This window comes from Vicugna pacos, chromosome 1 (genome assembly GCF_048564905.1).
Source record: "Vicugna pacos chromosome 1, VicPac4, whole genome shotgun sequence".
Lineage (NCBI taxonomy): Eukaryota > Metazoa > Chordata > Mammalia > Artiodactyla > Camelidae > Vicugna > Vicugna pacos.
This window is the reverse complement of record NC_132987.1, coordinates 26731453-26757739: the sequence shown is the minus strand read 5'-3', so window position 1 is coordinate 26757739 and position 26287 is coordinate 26731453. Positions and strand designations below refer to the sequence as shown.

The following is a 26287-nucleotide window of genomic DNA, read 5'->3' as shown; positions in this document are numbered from 1 at the left end:
GGCGATATCCCTCCGCGCCCCCTTCAGCCTCCCCCTCCCTTCCCGGGACCCTCCGAGTCGGGGCGCCGCGGAAGGATCGCTCGCACGCACGCGCGCGCACGCCCGCCCGCCCCGCCGGGGCCGCGAGAGCTGAGGGAGCTGCGGTGAGGAGCAGTCGCTGCCACGGCCGCTGGCACAGCCGCTCCGCAGCGTCCCGCCGGTGGTTAGTCAGCCCCGCGGTTGCGGGCGGGCGGGCGGCCGGGCCGGGCGCGCTTCGCGGCTTGTCCCTCACCGCCGACCCCGCGTCCTCCCTTCGCAGCTCCTCGGGGAAGGGGGCGGTCGGTGCCTGCGCAGAGCCGCCTCCTCCCCGCCCCCGCCCCGCCTCCCCCCGCGCCGCCCGCGACCGCCGCCGCCGCTGCGCCTGCTGCTCCTCGCCGTCCCCGCTGCAGTGCGAAGGGCTCGAAGATGGCCGGTTGGCAGAGCTACGTGGATAACCTGATGTGCGATGGCTGCTGCCAGGAGGCCGCCATTGTCGGCTACTGCGACGCCAAATACGTCTGGGCAGCCACGGCCGGGGGCGTCTTCCAGAGCATTACGGTGAGGACCGGTGGCGGCCCGGGTGCCCATGCCCGGACCCGAGCGGGGTCGGCCGTGGGGGCGCCGCAGCGCGGGGCCGGGCCACGGGGAGGGCCGCGCTGGCAGGTGTGCGAGGCGGCCGGCGCCGTGGATGCGGCTGCTGGGCGTGTGGAGAGGCCGAGGCTTGGGGACGCCCCCTCGCCGGGGCTGCACTGACCGGCGGGGGCGGCGGCCGGGCTCTCTGGCGTTCCCAGAGCCTGTCCGGGTGATGCCGGGGGACGGAGCACGCACCGGCTACTGTTGGGGGGCTCCCCCCATCATTCGCCCCCCTCGGTCCCGGAGGTTTGCTTTGTATGTCCCCAGGTGGAAGCGGGGGCCGGAGGTGCGGGGCCAGGGCGCGCCAGGCCCGGGCGGGGGTCCGGGCCGCCCTTGCGCCGTGGACAGCGCGCCGCCCGCGCCAAGAGCTGTGGGAGGCGGCGGCTGCCCGGCTCCCGGGATCCTCGCAACGACTTGGCGTAGGTTTGCCGGTGTCCAGGCCCCTGGGGCTTGCGAGAAATGTACGCCGACAACGTAGGTGGATTCGTGAATCTCGACTTCAGCTCTGGCTCCATAGGATTTTTTTTTTTAATTCTCCAAGATGGCGAACTGCCATTGATTTCTCTCCTCCTATGGAGATTCATCGATACACCGTTATCCCCAATTACGCAACATAGCTCTAAAAAGCGGGTGCTTGAAGCGGTTTTCAGTAATCTGCCAAGACCGAGGGGACACTTCAGTTCCCCAAGTCCCTCCTCCCTCTTTAATGATGGTAGTAAAGGAGCTAATGCAGATTTATGCTTCACCGTGCCTGATTTTCTTGTGACTTCATGGTTTGACTCGGTTGCCACATGTTTAGGGAATAATTGTCATTAAGCCTCCAGTGCTGCTTTATTGTTTTGCCGCTTTCTGTACCAAGGCTCTAAAATTGTGATGATTATGTCAAAGACAACACCATTCCCTTAATTTCTTGAGCTTCGCGCCCCCTTCCCATCAAACGCCAAAATTCAGGCCCCCTGTTATGGGTGCTACCAGTTATTCTTGTAATACATAACATGGTTTAAGGTCTAACTGTGTAGAACTCAGTCCTTGATACAAGTACTTTAAGGTTGCCTCTAACCGCAGTGGACTACAATTCTTGTAGAGAATTGGCATCTGGTGATCAACTTTTTTTTTGCAGTCCTCTCGTCTTTGTGTGTGAGTTCCCGCTGTCTGGCTGGGAAGATTGCGGGAGTGTGCTTGGAAATGGCTGGGGCCTGCTATGACTCTGCAGTTCTGATGGGGGCGACGCCTTCCTTCTTATTCATGGAATGTTAGAATGCACGTTTTCTCCTTTCCGGTTCTAGTCGCTACCTCAGTTTCTTTCCCAGTCTCCCTCCATTTTCTCTGTTCTTTTACCATTGCCTACTGCAGTGCAATGGACAGAATCCTCCTTCCATTTGCCCTGAAAGAAAACTGATTACTGAGATAGGAGGGTAAGGGTAGTTGGAGAGAAAAAGGAGTAGCTGCTCGAATAATAGGAGGGAAGTATGAATTTGGGAATGTGCTGAGATCTAGGGCTTGAAGCTCGCGCTGTGGGGGATATTTCAAGTTTTTGAAGCAAAGTGGAAGTGAACTGTCAAGTATGAGCTTTATTTCAGGAGACTTTCAGACAACTTTAATTTTGTTGCAAAATGACTGTATTATAACTGATTATAATAGGCAAGCTTTTGTTGAAAGTTTATAGGTGAATCTTTAACATTACATAAGCACTTCAGGTACCACCTGACTTGAAACAGTTTGTGAATAAGTGTTAAGTTTGCAGTTTATCTAGTGTCCACAACCAACTAGAGATTCTTTGCATTGACTGTCTTTACTTACCAGGCTGCACTCTTGACTGTGAAATCTAATTAACTGATATAAAACATGTAATCACATAGGATTAACTAATTTTTTAGAAGAAACCTAAACTTGATTTTACATTAGTGAAATGTGGATGTCTTGTAGTGGTAGTACAAACTTGGCAGAATCTTTCCTGTTATATATACCAAGGCCTGAAAGGAATTAACTACAATTTCTTTTTCTTTCCTTTTTCTTTTTTTTGGGGGGTGGTGGGGGGCAGCCAGTAGAAATAGATATGATTGTAGGAAAAGACCGGGAAGGTTTCTTTACCAACGGTTTGACTCTTGGCGCAAAGAAGTGCTCAGTGATCAGAGATAGCCTATACGTGGATGGTGACTGCACAATGGACATCCGGACAAAGAGTCAAGGTGGGGAGCCAACATACAACGTTGCCGTCGGCAGAGCTGGTAGAGGTAAGCAAGGTACCTTTTGGTTAAAAGTTGCATGCCACATTACAACTTATTAAGCATTTTCTTTAACATTTTGAATGAAGTGTTAGTCCATAATGGCTATTAAGGTGGTTTTTGTGAACTGCTGAGCACTGAAGGAGGCACTGCTTTAAATTCACTTACTCTACAGCAGCTACATATACAGCCTAACTGCTGAGATCCTGACTTTATTCTAAAATAGAACATTCATATCAGCTCTTTAGTCTCAGCTTTAGGAAATTGAAAATCTAAATTTGTCTCGTCAACTGCTTGACATGTTGAATGGTAATCTTACGGTGTTAAATTGTTCAGATTGGTTTCTTTAGTCTTTTTTGGGGTCTTTGACCCTTGGATCTTTTCCTTTTCTTGATCACGTTTTAGTCATTCACTATTCAGCATTAAAAAAGGAAAAATTAACATTGCCTCATTTTTCTAATAGAAACATTTCTAGGGGAGAGAGAAGTAATTAGAATGAAGGTTTTGCAATTTTTCATTTGCTAAAATATTTTCAAAGACTAAATGTGTCTGTAATTTATTTGAAAAGTAGAAAATTATATTTTGCTTGTACACTGGTCCAGAAATGTTTTTCCTATTGTCAACTACTGAAATTTTAAATGTACTGAGTAAGTCTCATTACTTTTTTGAAAGAAACTTAAAATCGAGGTTTAATAATGACATCTAATTGATTTACAAATACATTTAAATGTGTTAACCTGTGTAAATATTTTGTAAATAAAGAAGGCTTGTGGAGCCTCAAATAGCAGACTTGGCACATCTAATTTTAAGACCAAATCTACCATGTGAAGACACTTGAAGCTACTCTGAGCCATAACTTACTGCAGTGGTCTTACCAACTCCTTGTGACTTCCTCAAATTTACTCTTGTTCTAGTATGACTTGATACTTATAAATATTTCTCTGTGGGAAAATTAGATAACGGTGAAGTAGTGGACAAATCTCTAAAACATTAGCCGAGCTCAGATAAATATGTTAAAAAGAAGCATCAACCATGTGACATAAAAAACGGAATATTTTGATACCATACAGCACTGCTGACATCTAGTGGCAGTAAATATAAAATCTGACATGTTCATATATTCTGGGGATAGACCTTTGAACTGCCTCATAGAAGAAAGAAACTTACTGAAAATCGTAAACCTGTTTTACTATTTTAGGATTTTAGACTCAATTAAAAACAAAGCTAGCACAGTGATGACATCAGTAAGCACAGGCCTCAGGCATTTTTAATTTGACCTTTTCTCAATGGCACTCAAAATTTGGTCTTGATTTTCCTCTGGAAGTAATAGATGCATTTAGTCTCACTGGTGAAACTTAATATTGTTTGTACTTAGGCAGTTAAATTTGGGGAGAATTCTTTAAGTTATTAAATAATTACATGAAACTTTTTTTAAGTTTATTTTGAGGGACCAGTCTAATACGTATTTCTCACAGCAACCAGAAGTTTTTTGCCCTGTGTGAGAGAAGTGATCACATCTTTTTTCCCTAACTAGTGTAGATATTTTTATAGAGCACTGCAGCTGCATCGATTGAACTTCCATGATGCAGTTAATAGTCAAAATGTTTTCAGCATATTACTAGTTTGAAAGTTCTCCTTTTTGGAGACCTGGTTGTCTTCAGTGCTTGATTGTTCATGGAAAACTAACTTAATGTTAACTTATTAATCGGGGTTCTGTCTGCTAAAACTTATGTGACTTTCTTGATTAACACTTCTTTTGAAACACTTTTCTTCTTTCTCTTTCAGTCTTGGTCTTTGTAATGGGAAAAGAAGGGGTCCATGGAGGCGGATTGAATAAGAAGGCATACTCAATGGCAAAATACTTGAGAGACTCTGGGTTCTAGCTGCTAGGCAGACTGTTAAGTATTAGGGGAAAATTGCTCTTAAACTTTCCTAGCTGTAAGCTTGAGTCTTAATTCTGGAAATTTTACTAGCAATGCAGGGTGATGGGGTATGAACCTGTGTCTCCTTTGTATCCCTCTGTTGGTGGGGAAAGGTGTCTTTCTTTCTGCCCCCCCCTTAAATAATTCTATTCACTTTTGTTTTGTTTCCTTGTGTACTCCAGCATTGGTTATAGTCATGGGAAAGGAAGGTGTCCACGGAGGCACACTTAACAAGAAAGCATATGAACTCGCTTTATACCTGAGGAGGTCTGATGTGTAAGCAGCCTCTCCCCATCTACCTAGCAACTGTCTTCATCACCACCCCAATTACGGTCACACTGCTACCAGACTATATAGATGGTAGCTAATTTTTCTTTACCTATTTTCTAATGTCACGATTCCTGTTTGCCCAATGGATCATTTGTATGTTAACCACTGTATGTAACCAACCTTATCTGGCAACATAATTGCAGCACAATAATGATTTGCATGATACCTTGAAATTTGGGGGGAGGGGGCATGCCAAGTTGGGCATCACTTTGTCTTAGCAATTAATGGGATATTGATTACTAAAATAAGTTAATATTAAGCAAGGTGCCGGTTGTACAATCTCTAATTTGATCAATGTCTTTCAGCACTTTGAGCGTTTACTTAGCTCATTTAGTCTTCCTTTTGTAGCGCATGGTTGGGAGGAAAAAGTGCATGCATCTTTCCTTTACTCCTCTCTTGCCACCCCCTCCCTTCGCACATAGGTATTTGATTTGCTTCCATCTTTTATGCAGTGCCTGGTTTATTTAACCAATTAATATATCCCTTTTGTTGAGCTATTGAGAGCTGCAGTAGTTTGCTTTTAGTATTGTTGTTGCACTTGAGTAGAGACAAACCTTTTTTCGTAGTGTCTACAGGACATATGACAAGTGCAACTGCAAAACAAGAGCAAAAGGCACTTCCTCCCATGACCTTACAGCAACCATACTGATTGAATCCCCAGGGACATTCCATCATTGCAATGGCTCCAATTTTTGTTCCTGTCTTTTTCTTTGCACACCAGCTCTATTCTTTAGTAAAATTGTAAAAGGCTGCCATTATGGACATTAGGTATCCCAACATAACCATCTGGAGTGTGTCCAGTTTGTTCTTCATAGGACCAATTTTTATTTGCAGCTTGAGTTTTTATATGAAGTTGCATTATTGTGGACTTGGCTGTCTTGTGATGAATTTTTTTCATATGTATTCTGTGCCATACTATTGTTAAAATGAACTGTTGCTATTGTGAGATGGATTTTAACTGACCTATTAAAAGGTTTCTTTCGAATGGCACTACTTTAGGGACGTTCTAGTATTTGCTTCTGTTGTTTGGGCCTTGTGGATAATGTACAGATTTAAAAACAAATCTTGTTGCTGATTTGTCCATTTCTTTCCCTGCACTTTGTTACATCTGGGATACAGTCTAACTCATCTGATTTAATATGCATTTAAAAAAATGCCATAACTATTAAACACCTTGTTTACAGACAGATGAAATAAATTTATTCCAACCAAATACTCTAGACTCCTGTTGTTTATATAAATTTTTGTCTTACTGTTACAGTTGATTTTTGACACAGTGGGAATATAGTCTGCTGCAAGCATAAAATCTTAGAAAATTCGGTTGGTGGCCTACTCCGTTTCCTATAGTATTTATTGTAAATAAAATGAGTGTCTGAGAATTTCTTTTTAATGGGCTTTTTGCTCTATTAAAAAATGGCTTTTAGTCATTTCAGGCTTATGAGGTGAAAATTGACTTACCCATTAGAAACTAAGTATTTTTCTGTTGTTGCTGTCTGTAGGTATGCAGTCTAGTGAGCGACAAGGAGCCTAGTACCAAGAAGGGTGTCTGCATTGTGGATTCTTCTGTGTTGAACTGTCATGTGACTTCTCTAGATTTGGAGGCTGTGCTGACAGGGTGAAGTGAGCTAGCTGGAATTCTGTCATGTAAGAAAAGACATTCCTTAGGCAGCGCATAAGGTAATTGGGATGTCTTGGAGTTTCTGGCTTCGCAGTGACGTGTTAACTGTGACCATGTAGTAGCCAAGTTTAATACCAGAGGTCTTAAGTTCTCTGAGATGTACTGAAGTTTAGTAAATGTTTTTAATACTATTTAAATAAATCATTATCATGAACCGTCAAGTAGAAGCTCTGAGCTCAAAAGTTGGTGGGTCTAAGCAAAACCGAGGAGCTGGTTATAATGCAGATTCTGGATTCTGGTGTTCCACCTTAGAGAAGAAGGTTCCAAAAGCCCCAGAAGTCCCTTTAGAAGTAATCACCAGGTCAGTCTGATTCATTTTAAGTGGACTGTATGCTACTCTTTGAGAAAGAGTGGGATAGGGAATAGGAGTTAATCTCTTTGCCTTACTTAAAATATACTGTGTATAACTAAAGATTTTTTTTCTTTGGCAGTGTTGTCAGGCATTAGTTCTGAATTTGTACATAGATGAAAGATACGAGGTTTGGGGCTACTCTGATAGCTAGACATGCCTTGGAGCTGTAAAACAAAAACTTCTTGACCTGTTAAAAAAGATTCTTAGGAACAAAAGGTTGGTCAAATGAAATTTGGTGGCTGGGTTGTGATGTATGATTTTATGGTAATATACTTTTACACTTTACTTGTAAAGAACCATTAGGGTAACTGATCAGAAAGCAGTGACCAGAATTGTGAAACCCTAATTGAATGAACCTTGTAAGTAGGTGAGGGGATGTTTGTATGTTGTGGGTGGGAGAGAAGAAGACAGTAGAGAGCAACTGTCTTTACTGAAATTATGAATGAAACTAGTTATTGGCCCCCTTACCACAATTTTATTAGAAAAACACCTGTGAAAAATATATACATGTATCTTTGCTTTGTACTTAGTTCTAGGAATTTAATAGCTCTATTTTCTTAGGTTAAATTCATATAGCCGAATGTCCCTCAGACAGCATTACTTACAATAACTAAACTTGGAAAACTACAAGATACAACTTTCAGGGTTATGGGTTGAATAAATGAGTCTATGTCCAGAACATAAAGTCATTGAAGAATGACACAAGAAAATGCTCACCAATGAATGTTACATAATACGAGGAAATAAAGTAGATGTTACAGTGTAAACACATACAGTATATATTGTATTTAACATGTAATTCTGCAGGCAAAATATAAATTTTTCTCTAGGGTAAGTTTCCAGGTGACTATACTTTCATAATCAGAAAAATTTTAAATTAGGAAGATATTTTTCAGTAGAAACAGATTTTTATTTTATTCAACATCCTATTAGAAAAAACGTATAGTTATACCATAGAGAAATTAAAAAAGATTTCAAATGATTTAGCAAACTAGTAACAATCCTAGACAGTGCTGTTAAGTAAGACACTTCATTTTTTTAGCAACTAAAAGTAAGTTTGGAGTTTCAAAAAAAATTTTTTTTGCCTCAGAAAAATTCCTGACTTAAATTTGAAGGAACCAAGTCCTTGACCTGAACTTGCGGATTAAGGATTGAGGGAATACAGCATCTAAGTGACTTCCAACTTTCTCTCTTAAAAAAACCCTTATATTTTAGTTATGTTTTTATTATTTAATACTTACTGAACTACTGCTTATCGTGTATTTACTTCTGTGCCAGGCACTGAGCTCACTGCTTTGTCCTCACACTCTACCTTAGGTTAAATGGAATTACACAAATGACTGAACAGGTTTAGAGACATCAGGCCCATACAAGTGTGTCAAATTCCATGGCTGTGCTTAACTACCTACCGCGGTAGACTGACGTTCTGTTTCTCAGGAATATGTTTTATTTTGGGGGGTGGGGCAGAGATGATGAAAAATTCAAGCTTTTTATTTTCTTAAGTGGAAATTTTACCAATTTTTTTTCTTGTGGCTTGTAAGAATTTTTTAAAAGCAATTCAGAAAGTGAAATTTCCCCTAAAATAGTATTAGCATTTCTTGTAAAATGTATTAAAATTTTTCTTTTTACAACAAAAGGGTCGTATACCTAGTGTGCTTACTGTCCTCTGCTCTGCTTTTGTTTGCTGACCGTCCCCTGTGTCACTGCAGGAACACCTAGCTAGTTACCCTTTGGAGGCCATACAGCAGTCTGCTATAAGGATGTGCCGTAATTACAAGAAGGTGCCATAATGGACACTGTTATTGGAATGATTTTGGCTGCAGTTTTAACTTTGGGGGGATTACCTAATTGTGAGCAGTTACTTTGTATAAAATTCTAAGGTGATGTGTGTTTATCTGATCTAAGTTAACATTATACCCCTCTAAAGGATTGTGCATATAAATAAGATTAATGTGGGTAATAACTACAGTAGAACAAATATTTGCCAGTTTTTAAAGTGGAAAAAAGTGTTTATTAACATTCAAACTCCCTTCATACAAGGCCATATAAAAATTCTTAGCATTTTGATTATACATAAATCTATTTTCTACATAGTTACAATAATGTATAATTTACCATTTCATAATACATTGTTTAAATACATCATTAGTTCTGTTAGACATACGCAATATTTTCAAATCCAATACTTGAACAATTTCCTCTGTACATAGTTTAGCAGGGCTAATTAGCATAAGATGCTCTTTATTAAGAGGTATATGATCTGAGTATTAACATTTGCTGAAGTTTGGTACTTTTATACAGCATTTTCTTGCTTTGATCACAACACAAAACCCTTAAGGATACTGAAATTCAGCAAGTAAAATCCAGAGACATTACTTTTAGCTGATGAATCAAATTCATACATAACACTATAGTATTAAAAGTTAAAAAAAAAACCCAAAAAACAAAAAAATGAAATCTGCGCTAGTATAGACTGTTCCTACCAGGATAAGACTACTTGGGAATAGAAAGGAAAAAGACAGCTTTGAGTGTCTTTGTGGTGCTGATAGGAGGCAAATTGCTAAATTACCTTGTTGCCTCTCACTAATGATGGCAATTTGGGGAAATACCAGAATAAACATTCCAGTTCAACAACTATAGGTAACTTTATGGAGATGGGAGCTGGCTTATTAGCTCATGCTAGGTGGCCACAGCACTGACGTGTGTGTAAGTAACAAAAAAAATTAAACATTTGCATAATGTGATCAAGGTCTTAACTGCAAGCCATACTGAAGATTTTTTTTTTAATGTTTTGGCTATATTTCATTCCAAAAGAAGAGCTGATTTGATGCTTGAGTTACAGCACCAGTCTATTAGTTATTAGTGTATGAAGGTACACTCCTACAGATAAATGCCAGATCAAAAAAACCTGTTTCAGTAATCTGATTAAACTGTAGAATACTGAAAAATAAGTTATTTCTACAGAAATCTCTGAAGGGAGCAAAAAAAAAAAAAAATCAAACTGTGTGCCCAAATAAACATTTTAAAGGGAATAACCCAATTACCCTCTGAAGGTCAAACAGTATTTGCTATGTTGTAATCCTGTTCACCATTCGGCTGCAGTTGGACCACAACACTATGTTCATTAATTTCGTTTTCTACCTCACTACTGTCAGTATCTTCATTGTCATCTTCCTCATAGTCTGAAGATTCTGTCATGTTCTGATGTGAGCGGGATTCCGATAAAGCCCCAAATGACTGGGTGCTGACAGAAGCCAAAGGTCTGAGCAGAGGGGTGTGTTCTGATACTTCGTTCTCTTCTTGGCTGCTGTCTGTGTCAGAGTCTGAATCACCTTGAGAAGGAACAACTTTCTGCTTGCAGACTGGACAGGTTTTTTTAGTTTTAGTTAGCCAAGGATCTACACACTTGCAGTGATAAGCTGTTGAAGCAAAATATGTATCTTTTAGGTAGTATACTGTGGTTAAGAACATTATTTTTAATCTCTTGCCATGTTTATTCATGTTCTTCTGATATATATGTATCATAATAGGGGCAACAGAAGAGAAATTTGTAAATTTTTATAAACACATCTCTGTCCTTTAATGAGACCACTAATTAGTACAAGGCCTGGCTTACAGTATGCTAATAATAACTATTTTCTGTCTCTCCCTCAAATACTGACCTAAGTGTAAATCATTCATGTAAATTCAAAGCAGTATGTTATTACTCATACCATGAGAACAGGGAAGGATTCTGAGCTTGTCTCCGTCTTCATATTCATCCAAACAAATGGCACATACGTCATACTCATCTCCTGTGACAGAAAATAGTGAATAAAATTAATCAAAAGATGGGGGTGTAGGGTAAAGCTCACTGGTAGAGCGCATTCTTAGCATGCACAAGGTGCTGGGTTCAATCCCAGTACCTCCATTTAAAGCAATCAAATAACTAATTACCTCCCCTAAAGAAATAAATTTTACAAAAAATAAAAATAAATGTTCTTTAAAAAGTGTAGAGAAAGTATCCCTAACTTCTCAAACTTCTCAAGTTCTTCCTCAGTTGATTCTTTTAAATGCCTTCTGATTTATCTATGGTTAAATGATACCTTTTGTTTTCTGTCAGATCAGGGAGCTGCTTCAAGTTCAGGAACTTGAAGTTTTAATTTAAATAATAAACCTTTTACCTAAAATAAAAATGTGTGTCAAATTTGTTTACCTTGATTACTTTTGCAAAAGATTTTTATAAAATCAAAATTCCATTGTGTTTTATATAACACATATGCAGTGAGACATACTGAGCTTCAAATCTCTTCAGCATTTACTAGTTCTATCGTGCTTGGCAGGTTACTTAGCCTTTGACATCCAGTTCTTTTATTGGTAGAATGAGTCTACTCTGCAGAGTTCTAAGGATGAAATGAGATTAAGGGACAAGCACACAGGTACTCACTAAATGGTGTTTATTATTAATATCACTTTACTTACTGTTGAACTTACCACCTTTATAATCATAAATTTATTAAATCATGGATCTTTCTGGAATTCAAATGTAGTTAGAAGTTTTTAAAGGAACTAGCAGTCTTATACGCAGCACCTTTTTAAACTCGGTCAGTAGTGACTTTCTGTGTAGTGGTAGTAACCATAGTGGCCACTTCAAATTCAGTGTTTTCCGTTACATGTATATGTTAGGTAAAAACTTACCAGAATGCCAGGGGACAAAAGACTGGTAAATTCATTTCCTGTCCCACACCCAGGGCAACCACCTAAGGAGGCATGTCAGAAATAAAGCCACTGTCTGGATAGATAGGCTGGATGAGCTAACACATAAAGAAGGCAGTGATAGTTCTATCGGAACAATCCCTTTAACAACTCATGGACATTTAAAACGGCATATTCAGAAGAAGTCCTAAATAGAAAGCTTTAATGAAAATTAGTAATTTTTGTTCAGTATCTTGAATTTGGTTTCCTATACTTTCACCTATCAAATATATTCTATAACAAATACAAGGTTCTATGTTAGAACCTCCCGTGTGGGATTTGGTGAGACTGATTGATTACACTTATCTCAAACTATTAAAATACTAAAGGACTCCAATGTTATCTTTAATTATCTGTAATTACACAGTTGATACATTTATTTACTTGGGCTCTGAGGACAGGTTCAACATATCAAGCAATTCAGTCATGCTGATTTTCTCATACAAATCAGACTTGGTCTTAAGACTTTCTGAAAATGTCCACTAAAAAAAACATTTAGTTAATGTAATTGAACAGGACAAAACCCATCTGGCGCTGTGCCACAGCTCTAAGCCTCATTTTATTCAGGTTGGGAGGTTATCCTGCGTTATCCAAGCGGGTCCAGTGTCATCACAAGGGCCCTTAAAATTGTAAGAAAGAGGCAGAAAAGTCCAGAGTCAGAGGAAGATGTGACTGTGAATGAACAGTCAGGGAGATACAGTGCCACTGGCTTTGACACTAGGAGGGAGGAGGGTTACAGGCCAGAGAATATGGTGGCCTCCAGAAGCTGGAAGACAGATTCTTCCCCCTAAAGCCTCCAGAAAAGAATGCAATCCTGCTGACATCTTAATTTTAGCTCAGTGAGACCCATCAGACTTCTAACTTACAGAACTGTAAGATAATAAATTTGTGTTGTTTTAAGCCACTATATTTGTGGTAACCTGTCACCACAGCAATAGGAAATAAATAACATAGTACTTGGGTTAGCCCAAAGGTATGGAATTGACGCCTCAGTCACTGAGCTTTACTATCGATCCTTTGAACTGTTCCAAGTGGTCGATTTATATTGATCTCTCATATTTTCTCGCCACAGTACTTACTTTGAAGATAACAGATGAAGATTCAAAGGTGTAATTTGTGATCATGACTGGAGCCTAGGGCTCTGTGGGGCCTTGGACTTGTGATGAAACGGTAAACCGTATGTTAGAATGCCTGGGATTCTCATCCTGATCATTTTATTTATTACCTACATTACCTTGTGCAAGACACATCTTTATGTTTCAGTATTCTCGAAGGCAAAACAAAAAATTAACATATCTATGTTTTAGGATTGTTGTGGATTAAAAGACAATTCAAGCAGAGTCCTTTCCCTGGTGTTTGGCACATACAGTACCTCTTAGCCAATCTCCGCCTGATAAAACTGGCCTGACAGGCATCGTGGTTTATGACACAGTACACTTGAGGCTGTGGCTAGGGGGCTGCTCTCAACACCCCACGTGCTTCTGTCAGCACTGAAGATCTAGTGGCAATGGTCAGTGAACCTGTTGGTTGTACTTAGGGTAATTACGTAATTTAAATATTTAGCAGCCCTTGAACTGTGAGTGTAAAAAACTGATTTTATTTGAAAGCTAGGTTGACAGACACTTAATAAATTAAGCTAGTTGTGCCCCCAACCCCTCTCCAGCCAAAATGTGATTAAATGAGGTTTGGGTGATAAGTCCAAAAGACTGGACAAACTTATGTATCAATAAAAGGCAAGAATGAATCAAATTTTGTCCCATTTAAAAATACATGGCAGAAAATGCATCACATAACATGACAACTTGGAAATCCAGTTAGCAGATTCATACTCAAGACAACGGTCCAACATCAAACAATTGTTGAGTGGTTTTTATATTTAAGTTAAATTTTAGGCATTTATGTATTTTTAAAATAAGCTAAAACTTTAGCAGATTTTTTTTTAATTAACCAACTTGTCCAATAGTTCTGGTAGCATAAGATAAAAGTGCTGTAGCAAGTGCCCTTTTATCTTATACTTCCAGAACTGCTGGACAAACAAACAAATGTTAGTTTTGTTGTTTTCAGCACCATGCTAGAAAATTTTGTTGCTTTTTATAAACCAGTGGTGCTCACGTGGGGATGATTCCTCCCCCCACCATGAGGGACATTTGATGGTATCTGGAGACATTTTTGGTTTTCACAGCTGGGAGTAGGTGCTGCTGGCATCTAGTAGGTCAGGGATACTACTGAATGTCCTGCAATGCTCTAGACAGCCCCTCAAAGAAAGAATTTTCCCACCTAAAATGCCAGTAGTGCATCAAGGTTGAAAGACCCTGATGTAAAACCCCTCCAGGCTTTATCAGACAACGGCTTTGCTAATTTAAAAGTTGCAGGAGGGGTGAGATTCATGTCTGTTTTGTAAAACAATATTGGAATGCTTCTATCTGGAATGTGATTCATATTGTTATTTGAATAATGTTTGACAAAATTTTCATGAAGGCACTTTTAAAGTCTTACCAATCAGGAATGTTATAATATGTATGTAGACAGAACTTTGATTTTTCCCCTCTAAACCTGTTCCTCCCTAGTTTTTTACCCAAACCTTGGGTCATCAGGTACAGCCAAGGCCTTGACCCATCAGAACAGAAATCACACAAGACTTAAGGCAGCCACTGCAGTGCATAAACTGAGTATCAGGCCTGGGCACATCCTTGATGCTTCTTTCCCTTATAGCTTATATTCAGTGTCACCAAGTCCTATGAACTTTTATCTGTGAAACATATCCTCAGTCTGTCCCCTTCTCTGTTTCCTCAATTTATGCTGGTCCAATAGCCTGGATTACTATAAAAGCCTCTTCTGTTCCTGCCTCATGTGGTTTTTCTCCATAGCAGCCTGGGTGATTTTTTAAAAACATCAATCGCATCACATCAGTCCCATTTAAATGGTTCCCCACATCACCCAGAATAAAATCTGAGCTCCTTGTCATGGCCTTCATAGAGCTGAAAAGGATCCAATACACAGATCACCCATCTCACCAGTCTGCCCCTTTCACTCATGCTTCAGTCACACTGGCCTTCTTTCAGTCTTGAACAAAATAAAATGAAAAGTTAGGTGGGGACCTGTATTAAGCCACGTTATAACTAAAACACTTGGACATAAAATTAAATGTAGAAAGAGAAATCACTGTTTTTAAAGATGACTCAAAAATGAGTTAGTCATCAGCAAATTGAAAAGACAACCTACCAAAGGGGAGAAAATATCTGCAAGTGATATGACCGATAGGGGTCAATACCCAAAATACATAAATAGCTCATACAACTCAACACACAATTAAATAATGGGCAGAAGACCTAAATAGACGTTTTCCCAAAAAAGACATACTGATGGCCAACAGGCACAAGAAAAGATGCTCAAAATCACTAATCAGAGAAATGCAAATCAAAACCAGAGTGAGATACCACTTTACACCTGGCCATCATCAAAAAGACCACAAATAACAACTGTTGGTGAGGATGTGGAGAAAAGGGGACTCTTGTACATGGTGGGAATGTAAATTGGTGCAGCCACTGTGGAAAACGGTATGGAGGTTCCTCAAAAAAACTAGAAACAGATCTACCATATAATCCAGCAGTTCTACTCCTGGGTATATATCTGAAGGAAGCAAAAACACTAATTTGAAAAGATGTACCCCAACGTTCATAGCAGCATTATGTACAGCTGCTAAGATATGGAAGCAACCTAAGTGTCCCTCAGCAGATGAATAAAGACGTGTTGTGTATACACACACACACACACACACACACACACACACACACAATGGAATACTGCTCATCTACTGAGTGAAATTCTGCTATTTGCAATAACATGGATGGACGTAGAGGATATTACGCTTACTGAAGTAAGTCCAACAGAGAAAGACAGATATTGTATGATACCGCTTATGTGGAATCTAAGAAACAAAACAAACTATGAATATAATTAAAAAAGAAACAGACTCACGGATATAGAGAAAAAACTAGTGGTTTACCAGTGGCGAGAGGGAAGAAGGGAGGGCCAAGATATGGGTAGGGGTACAAAGTATTAGTTATAAAATAAATAAGCTACAAGGATATGTTGTACAACAAGGGGAATATAAACAATATTTTATAATAACTAAATGGAGTATAACCTTTAAAAATTGTGAATCACTATATTGTACACCTGAAACTTACATAATATTATAAATCAACTATACCTCAATTTAAAAAAAATGAGCTAGTTTAAAATAATCTAGTCATAGTGTATACAAATTGATGCAGAGGTTAACTTAATTGTTCAGTTTTATAACAGACTAGTCCAGGCCCTACATCAACCAGAATGGGTTTCCTCAAAGTAAAAGATAAAGAGAGTGAACATTCAGGGCTAAATGCATACTATTTTCATGAGAGAAAATGACTTAATATACATTTAAAATAATCTGCCCAGGGAAGATAGAGCATTGGATTCAGGAGCTTCAAAGCAAAAATGACTCTTCTTGTAGAGAAAGTGCCTTGCACTTACTCCCTGCTCTGCCAGTAAAGAAAACAATGGCAGCTCTTTTTAACAAATAAAAATAAATGAATCTTATCTTTTGTTCTGCCCTCCTTCATACCAGCCTCCAAGAAATCAGAACAAGAGACAACAGGATAAAATATTTTATAAGCCAGATTTGCTTGAGAATTCTTCCTGATTATTTTTAAGCCCTGAGCAAAGGAACGTTTACTTTTAAGGTTAGATGAAAGGCAGTTAAAAGTAGTTATAAAAATTAAGCATGTCTTAATAAATAAAGAAATAAAAATGATAAGAATTAAGTATCACCCCATGTTATGTACTCTGCTATAAAATGCTATGTTGCTTTTTTCCAGTCTCTGAAATAAAATCTTCTACATATATTATCTTGGAAAATCTCAATGATTAAGCTATAAAAGAAAAATGCCTGGTAACTTAAACTTTAAAATATAAAACTCAATTTAAAAAAATCATTTACATCTCATGGATCTGGCTCCCTCACACACTGACAGAGCGGGAGAGACCGCTCCCACTGAGACTGCCTTAAATGCTCAGTAGAGGGACTACTTAGTGAAAACACAAGGGTTTTTCATTTGCTATGAAACATGGTACGTGGTAACCAGTCTTTTGGGTTACAAGCCTGGAGAAATGCATTAGTTGAATGATGCGGGAAACCCAGGAAACCACAATTTCAATTGAAAAGCTATTTCTGAGGATAATATGAGTAATGAAATTTTAAGGAAGCTGGCTGCTTCAGAAGCAAGGAAATAACTAAAAGGCTATTACTATTTTATATGTGCTAGAAATGGCTAAATCAATGTTTAAAACACTTAAGTATTAATCAGCAGAAACATTTCTGAAGTAGTTGCAAAGGTAAAGATCAACAAACAGGAAGATTTAAAATGATCATGTCCCCAAGTATGGTAAGCAAAAGAGAGGGATGGCTAGCCTTCACAGATACACTTCTTGGGCCAGGGCCTCAAGTTGCTGGTTTTTGTGGGTTTGATTACAGGCTATGCTATGGAAGATTTCCAAATGCCAAAATCTTTTTGGTTTGTTGGCAAATATTTCCAAACTGTTACAGATTCCCCTAACATAAACATTAACATTTCCACTATATTCTAAACCTACAAGAGTTCTTTTACGACCTCCTTAGTTTGGTGCTGACTCACTGGAGTGATGAGCACTCACAGAAGTGTTCTATACTTCCCTTCACGTTTTCAATCATTTAATAGTTGCATGCACAACTGTGAAAAAACTGCAACACTATTGGGAGAGTAAACAGTTGAAAAACTTTTGCAGAAAAGAAAGAAACGTAGCAAAAAAATCAAGGTCTAATTTAATCAAAGTCGATTTAGTCTAAAAAAAATCTAATTTATGCAAAATTAGAAAATAAAGAGCAGTGGAAAGTAAGGCTGGATGAGTTTGTGGAGCCAAATTATGAAAAGCTTTGCATACCAAGATGAAGACTCTGATCTTGGCATCTCTTAAGAAGTAGAGGCCAACTGAAAACTTTCAGGCAGAGGAATGATTGATACATGAAAACAACATCTTAAAATGTTTTCATCAACTCAGGGTGTTGAAGGGACCTGGGCCTGGGATGTAGAGATGAGCCTAGAGACAGTAAAACTGACCTAATGTTTGGTACTCCCAAGATTCAAGTAATAAACTGATGTGGGCTCGCATGATAAAGTGACCACAAGAATGGAAAGAAATGATCAGATCCAATCATCATTTTGAAAGAACTGACTACATATGGAGACTAGACAGAGGCAATAAAAGAGAAGGGGTGAATCAGAGATAATGCAGGTAATCTTAAGTGATGGCTGTTTCCATTTAACAAAAGTTTAAAAACTTTTAAGTGTTTTATTTGACTTTATTAAGATATAACATGTAAAAAGGGCAGGAGAGGGAATGGGAGCAAATTAACTATATACAAACTGGTAATATTTTTTAAACTAAAAATCGGTAAGTTAATTCTGAATGTTGAAGAGATGGTTAGTGTTTTGAGTATGTTTTATCCTGAAATAATGTAACTACTATTAAACATTAATTATATCCTGAACAGTATGTGCAGCTTGTTCAGACTACAGGATGTAGTATCTCTGTAGAGATGGAGTATCTACTTTTCCTCACTGGACCACATGCTTTACTATAATATAAGAACTACAGTACAGGTTTCCCCAGCTACCTGAAAGTAGAGTATTTTGAAACCTTTAATAAGCCAAAATGGCGTAAAGTGGACAAGCAGTTACCTTAGGACACATCTTGCTAACGGATGCACATAAACTGAGATTAAAGCACAGATGCTCACAGACACAGTTCGAAGCTATGGCGGCTTGATGCTGAGGTGCCGAGTGTAGTTCCCAGGGAAGGAGCTGGGGTGCCACTCTCACTGCCTGTGGCACACCCTGCCTTCTATGACGACTTGCTCCAAAACAAATGCTGAACACTATTTGCTTTTCGCCCTTTTTTTGTAGAAACAAAAATCCTCTTCGGATTTCCTTCAGTTAGCAAAAACAGGTACTACTGTAGGTCTTTCATAAAAGGGAAGTGGGCGTAAAGCGAACTTTCAGAAACTGGGGGATACCTGTATTGTGATGGAAAGTCTTATTTTTCCATGGAAACGTACATAAATTACATTTGTCCTATCTCCACTGGATTGGAAATTCCTTGTGAATGAAAGTCACATCTCTTTATAAGTTTTCTAAAATTTCCATGACAACAATAGACACACATTGACATTTATTTGGCAAATATAGACGAAGTGCCTGCTAGGTACCACGAACTGTACTAAAGCAGAGCTTAATGGAAGAACTGAGACTTCAGTATCTAAGCTGGCCTGCAAGACTGCATAGATTCAAGGCTAACATGATACTAAACTTGCTTAGTTTGGGTCTATAATAATTTGTACTTGAAGAGACACGGTTTTGCATTATTTTCATCTCATGTCTTAGTGAGGTACTTACGGCAGGTCCTATCAGAAAGGTAGGTTAAGGGTTTGCTCAAGGTCACACATCTAATCATTACTAGCACCAGGTCTTTTGGTTCCATATCCTGTGTTCTTTCCACTGTATCATTCTCCTGATCTTCTAAAAATTAACTGCTAACGTCCTCATTGCTATGGGGTTCATTAGAACTACTTACATTCCTTACATACCTCACCCCTCCAACTAATGCAGCTTTGATACCAATTACTAAAGTTTATCTGTGGTAGAAGGGAGCTTCGGAACCAGCTATAGGAAAGGAAATGATTTGTGGTTCCCGTGGAGTTTTAGAGCTCTCTGTAATTCCTAAAATGGAATGATTCCTGCAGGGAGGAGAGGTAAAATAATTAACATTCCTCACTGACTTCTACTGGATTTCCCTTTGGACATAAGATCCAGTGAGAGTAGGTAGTTTCTTTCTTTGCTCCTTTTATTTTTTAAATTAGAAAAAAAATCCAAACATAAAAGTATAATGCTATACCATTATACCACCTCGTACTATCACTCGGTTTCAACAATTTTCATTCTGCTATTCTTGTTAGATTTACCCTCCTCTACTTTTTTTCATGAAGTATTTATAGCAAATTCTGAGACATATTTTATCAACACATATTTAGTATTTTTAAAAGATAAGGACTTCTAAAAGATGTAATCACAGTACTATTATCACACCTAACAAAATGAACACTGATTTCTTAATAGCATCCAATACCCTAGGTGTATTCAAATATCCTCAATTGTCTCAGAACTTTCCTTTCACAGATGATTTATTCAAACTAGGATCCAAGCAAGGTCTAAACATTACAGCCGGCTGATGATTTTTAATCTAAAAGAGATCTGCCCTCTTTCGACACCTTATTCGTTAAAGAAACGGGATCATCTGTCCTGTAAACTTTGCACTCGGAGCTGAGTGATCGCACAGCTGACTGTTTTTAAGCTGGCCACAGCACTACATTAATCATTCACGGTCCAGGACAAACATTCTACTGGCTCAGTGGCACCCTTAAGCAAATTAGAAGAAAAGCAACACTTTCTCAAGGTGCTCTTTGCCCCTCAAATAACTGTTATCACAAATATAAAAATCTCTGATAATGAAGAATGAATGAAAACCTATGAGCTGGACAACATTCAACCTGCATGATCGTATGTTGCAACCTGGATTCAGAGTTCTTGGTGAGATAACTTCCCTCAGGTAAGAAAAAGCAGATGGGATTTCTTTTGGATAAAGTGACTACTTCAGTCCTTAAACTTGAAAGACACAGAGAACACCAATTTTCAACACTATCATTATCCTATGACAGTGGTGAATCTGACAGGCTTTTCACACTCTCAAACTGTGTAGCCTTAAGCATCTGGATGAAGAAAAAAAAAATCAAGATTAAAGTTTTTGGCAAAAGAGTAACTTCTTTAATTTAAAAAAATGGTTTCCAATTTTATGTTCAAGTGGAACCACTTTGAATTTATCCTTTTCATAATTATGACAAAAAGGTTTGACTTTTTCACAGAAAATAACAACTATCAGAAGGTGTTTAGTTTGCCATTTAAAAAAAATTCATCTAGTGATTCGTTCTAAATTTCTCATAATTGGGCTTACAATGGAATGATCAGGTACACTGAGAACAGCTTTACATTGTCAAGTTTTTTGTGCAGATTAAAAACTACTGTCAATTGATACATTGGCGGGCATGTTAGCAAAGATTTGGAATTCTGACAGCTGCTGTTTATTTTAGTATTTTTAGAACCAGGATAACTGAATTAAAATGGTCTGTGATTTAATTATAACTTGGAACAATTAGCAAATATTTGAGTTCCTACTAAGTAAATGTCATGCTAAGTATGAATGTTTCTTAGAATTAAAAAATAATACAACCCATGCAAAGAAAAATATCTTCAAGATACAGACTAATAATTTTAAACTGTGAGGCCTATCTCAATTATATATTAGGAATTCACAGAAAGATGCATTAAGTCAAAATGTTTTCTGAACTATTAATTCAATGGTTAAACCAGTATGAAATCTTCTGGTAAATTTCAGAATGACAGTTCCTTTTTGATTTATGCTCAAGCTAGCATTCCCAGTGTGTAGGTAGAAGAGTGGGTCTAGAACACAACAAGTGCCCAGTATATATTTATTGAATGCATGAATAGCTATTTAAATCTGGAATTTATCATTTAAGTTAATGTGTAAGTTACTTAAGGTCAGTATTTTTAAAAGCAGTCTGTATAAATCAGTAATATTAACAATGTTATTGGTACTAAAATACTAAATGAATACCTCATGTTAAGACAGGTGAATCTGATGAGAACTAAAACTTTCTAAGAATACTGGACTGACCGGGAAATGTGTACAGTAACAGGAATTCTCATATACCTCTTGTAGGAGGGTAAACTGGTATAAACACTTTGGAGAGTAATTTGGCACCATGCAGTAAATTTGATGATATGCATACTCTATGACTTAGCAGTTTCACTCCTAGGTAAATCACTGACCTAGAGAAACACATCTAAGCAAGGTGGCATGAAGCAGAAGTCCAAGCAAGAGCAGGACTTGAAGTGCAGGGGACAGACTTCTAGTTTCCAATCTGGCATGCAAGGATCTTGGAAGTTGTCACTCCTGTGCCCACAACACGGGAAAAACTAAACAAAATGAAAAATCAACAACTCTTTTTAGATCCACTGAAGGACTGAGGTCACAGAGAAAACTGCTGGCCCCAAAACTGAACAGACAGATTGGAAAATAGAATCATAACTTACTGGAGCAGAAACCCAGGAGCAAAAGACTCTGTGGGAAATAGCACTGGGTAGGGAATCATAAACTGTACCTGATAAATTGCTGGAGGCTCGGTGTGGATCAGTTTGAGAATTAAAAACTCTAGGGGAGGTTTTCTGGTCCAGCATATAAGAAGCTTAGAAGTCACCTCTCTGTCATAACAACAAGTTAAAAGCTCAGCAAACTGAAAATTCAATGATTCTTCTTCAATCTGTCAGAGAAATGAACTCACAGGGCAAACTGCTGCCCCCAAAATTGGATATTCAGACAGATAGATACAGAGAATCACAGCTTATCAGAGCAGAAACCCCCTGAGCAGAGACTTCCACGGGAACCAGTACCAGGGTAGGAAAACTGAACAACTGTAATTGATGAATTGCTTAGTGTGTTACAAGTCTGAGAGTTTAAAACTCCAGAGGAGCCTGAACATAGTGAGTTTTATCTTGTGAAGCTCTACCAGGTTCTCACAGTGAATACTGGAGAAAAATCCTCTTGGGCTTCTGGCAGGAGAGGGGAAAGGTAGCCACTTTAAAATATTCCAGAGCATTCTGTTCCCAAGCCCTCAAGGATAAACAATCTAACCATATTATAACCTACTGGGGTTTTTATCAGAATCTAACTGACATGGAGGAATGGAAATACCCAACTCCAATGTCTCTAGCCATCAGATTCCACTAATGGCTGGGAAAAAACTAAGAGGCGCTTGTGAAGTTCACAGCCCAAAGCCACAGGCTCACTAAAAGACCGAGACATAATCAAAGAGCTACAGAATGCTTCCTATCCCCCTAAATCTTACCTCCACAGGACTAAAGGCCTATTTAATGGAGTTCCTTTCACTACAATATTATGTCCAGATTTTTCAACAAAAAAATTACAAGAGATATTAAAAGGCAAAAACACAATTTGAAAAGAAAGAGCAAACATCAGAACCAGACTCAGAGATGGCAGTGATGTTGGAATTATCAGATCATGAACTTAAAACAACTGTGATAAATATGCTAAGGGCTCTAATGAATAAAGCAGACAATATGCAAGAACAATGTAATAAGCACAGAGATGGAAATTCTAAGAAAGAATTAAAAAGAAATGCTAAAGATAAAAATATGAACAGAAATGAAAGATGCCTTTGATGGGCTCATTAGCAGACTGGACACAGCTGAGGAAAGAATCTCTATGCTTGAGGATATGTCAATAGAAACCTCCAAAACTGAAAAGCAAAAGACTCAAAAAAAAAAATTAGAATACCCAAGAACCGCAGAACAACTAAGAAAGGTGTAGCATATGTGAAGAATGAGAAGAAAAGAGAAAAGAATAATGATTAAGAATTCCCCCATGTTAATGTAAGACAGCAAACCACAAATCCAGGAAGATTAGAGAACACCAAGCAGGAAAATGCCAAAAAACATGAACCCTAAGCATGTCATGTTCAAACTTAGAAGACCAAAGATTAAAAAAAAAAAAAAAGATCTTGAAGGAAGCCAGAGGAAAAAAATACCTTTACCTATACAGGAACAAAGATAAGAATTACACCTGACCCTCCTCAGAAGCCAGGCAAGCAAGAAGAGAATGGAGTAAAATATTTAAAGCATTGAGGGGAAAAAAGTCTACCAACCTAGAATTCTTCAAAAGTGAAGGAGAGGACTGATGCCAGCAAGACGGCAGAACAAGAAGCCTGCCCTTGACCTGCCTGCCACAGTGGAGACTTAACACTAACAAACAGATCAAATGCCTCTGTGAGAAATCCAAAAAACAGCTAAAAGGTTCCTGCACCCCAGGCAAGGATGAAGCCAACAGCATCAAGGCCCAACAAGAAAACTCTCTTGCACCAGAACCCCTCTCCCCGGGAGGAAACCCCCAACCCCTGTCCTCTACCCGGGAAGGGAAAAGTGTAGAATGTACGTCCATGGCAGAATTGTAGAGGGGCTGCCCAAGGCAACAGTTTCTGTCTTGATGAACCCAAGTACTGACAAGAACGCAGTGCCAGGTTGAGGATCTCTGAGAACAAAGATGATAAACCATGCACTAGGGTCTGCATTACCACAGACACACGCTAAGTAAGAGCGCCAGTATCACAATTTACTGCAGCTCCAGAGAGGCTGCAGTCTTGTACACAGACACCTGGGGAGCTCCTGAGTAGGCACTACCTCCACTTAAAGACTTACTGTAAGGCTACAATAATCATAATAGTATGGAATTAGTGAAAGAGCAGTTATATAGGTACATGGGGCAGAACAGACAGCCCATAAATAGATCCAAACAAATATAGTCAACTGCTCTTTGACAAGACAGCAAGGCAGACAGGATAGTCCTTTCTAAAATGGTGCCAGAACAACTAGACATGCCCCCAAATTAATCTAAATAAAAGAGACCTTTATCAACATGATAAATGGCATTTTTTCTTTTTTAATACTGAACATTGTTCCCTGTGTTATACAGCCAATCCTTGTCATATATTTTATATATAGCACATGTGCTGCTGAAGTGAGTACTATTCTCCCCCACCCCCACTCACTTTCCCCTTTAAACATACATTTGTTTCTATGTCTGTGAGTCTGTTTCTGTTTTGTATATAGATTCATGTGTATTATTTTTAGATTCCACATATAAGTGATATCATAATATTTGTCTTTCTCTGCCTGACTTACTTCACTTAATATGATAATCTCTAGGTCCATCCATGTTGCTGCAAATGCAATATTTCATTCTTTTTTATGGCTGGGTAATATTCTGTTGTACCTATACATCATATCTTCTCTATCCATTCATCTGTTGATGGACGTTTAGGTTACTTCTATGTCTTAGCTATTGTAAATAGTGCTGCTATGAACACTGAAGTGCATGTATCTTTTCAAATTAGATTTTCTGTCTTTTCTGGATGTATGCCAGAGTAGGATTGCTACATCATATGGTAGCTCTAGTTTTAGTGTTTTAAGGAATCTCCATACTGTTTTCTGTAGTAGTTGCACCAATTTACATTACTACCAATGCTGTAGGAGGGTTCCTTATTCTCCACACCCTTTCCAGAATTTATTGTTTGTAGACTTTTTGATGAAAGCCATTCTGACTGGTGTGAAGTGGTATCTCATTGTAGTTTTGATTTGCATTCCTCTAATAATTAGTGATGATGAGCATCTTTCCATGTGCCCATTGGTCATCTGTATGTCTTCTTTTGGAGAATTGTCTATTAGGTCTTCTGCCCATTTTTCATTGGATACATGGCATTAAAAAAAAATCACACAACTAACATAATACTCAATGGTAAAAGACTAAAAGCTTTCCTCCCAAGATCAGGAACGAGATAAGTGTGCATACTTTCACTACTGCTATTCAACACTGTACTGGAGCCTCTACCCAGAGCAACTAGCACAAGAAAAGGAAATAAAAGGATCAAGCCACAAAAAGTCATGGAAGAAACTTAAGTGCATATTTACTATTTCAACTGTATGACAGTCTGCAACTGGTAATACTACAGAGAGAGTAAAAGATCAGTAGTTTGTGAGAGGGAAGGAGAAAGGGATGAATAGATGGAGCACGGGATTTTTAGAGCAGTGAAACTATTCTGTATGATATAATGGTGGACACATGACATTACACATTTGTCAAAATACATACAATCGTACCATACAAAGAGTAGACTCTAATGCAAACTATGTACTTAGGTTAATAATATATCAGTATTCATTCATCATTTGTAACAAATGTACCACACTAATGAAAGATGATAATACTAGGGGTAATTTAAGAGGGGAGGGGCATATGAGCACTCTCTGTACTTTCTACTCAATTTTCCTGTAAATCTAAAATTGCTCTAAAAATAAAAATCTATTAATTAAAAACAAAAATGTTTTTAACAAAGGACAGGGGGCACTGTGTTATTCTAAATGTCAGTGTCATAAAAGATAAAGGCTGAAGAACAAATCCAGATTAAAAAAACCTAAAGAAATTTCTTAACTACATGCAAGAGGTGATTCTAGACTGCATACTATACTGGAAGAAAAAATATTATAAAGAAACCTATTGGAATAAATGGCAAAACTAGAAAAAGGTCAATTAATTAGATTAAAATAGTCCCTCAACAGATTTCTGGAAGTTGACAATTTAATGAAGTACCACAAAAGAATCTCCTTATTCT

The 26287-nt window shown here is 38.5% G+C and overlaps 2 protein-coding genes across 5 annotated transcripts in view; one reads left to right on the top strand and one right to left on the bottom strand.

Moving 5' to 3' along the window:
- The first annotated feature begins 333 nt into the window (after positions 1–333).
- Positions 334–13232, top strand: PFN2 (profilin 2). 3 transcript variants are annotated; one of them, XM_072958995.1, is made up of 3 exons: positions 334–576; positions 2693–2885; positions 12965–13232. In XM_072958995.1, the coding sequence occupies exons 1-3, from the start codon at positions 445–447 to the stop codon at positions 13003–13005; spliced, it is 366 nt and encodes a 121-aa protein (XP_072815096.1). In that variant the 5' UTR covers positions 334–444; the 3' UTR covers positions 13006–13232. The 3 variants fall into 3 exon arrangements, with proteins under 3 accessions (XP_072815096.1, XP_072815090.1, XP_072815093.1); XM_072958989.1 differs by lacking the exon at positions 12965–13232 and adding an exon at positions 4981–6341; XM_072958992.1 differs by lacking the exon at positions 12965–13232 and adding an exon at positions 4662–6341 and having other exon boundaries at positions 443–576.
- RNF13 (ring finger protein 13) overlaps positions 9147–26287 on the bottom strand; it is a 116097-nt gene continuing 98956 nt past the window's right edge. For both annotated transcript variants that reach the window (XM_006202797.4, XM_031678861.2), the window contains exons 9-10: positions 10872–10952; positions 9147–10577 (exon numbers count right to left, since the gene is read on the bottom strand). In XM_006202797.4, coding sequence (XP_006202859.1) covers positions 10213–10577; positions 10872–10952 — 446 coding nt within the window. In that variant the 3' untranslated portion in view covers positions 9147–10212. The remainder of the gene's footprint in view (positions 10578–10871; positions 10953–26287) is intronic.

Excerpts from the sequence above, each read along its gene's own strand:
- PFN2 (XM_072958989.1), top strand. The coding sequence starts at position 445 with ATGGCCGGTTGGCAGAGCTACGTGGATAACCTGATGTGCGATGGCTGC. Across the intron at positions 577-2,692 it reads GCGTCTTCCAGAGCATTACG|CCAGTAGAAATAGATATGAT; the intron begins GTGAGGACCGGT and ends GGTGGGGGGCAG. Across the intron at positions 2,886-4,980 it reads CGTCGGCAGAGCTGGTAGAG|CATTGGTTATAGTCATGGGA; the intron begins GTAAGCAAGGTA and ends TGTGTACTCCAG.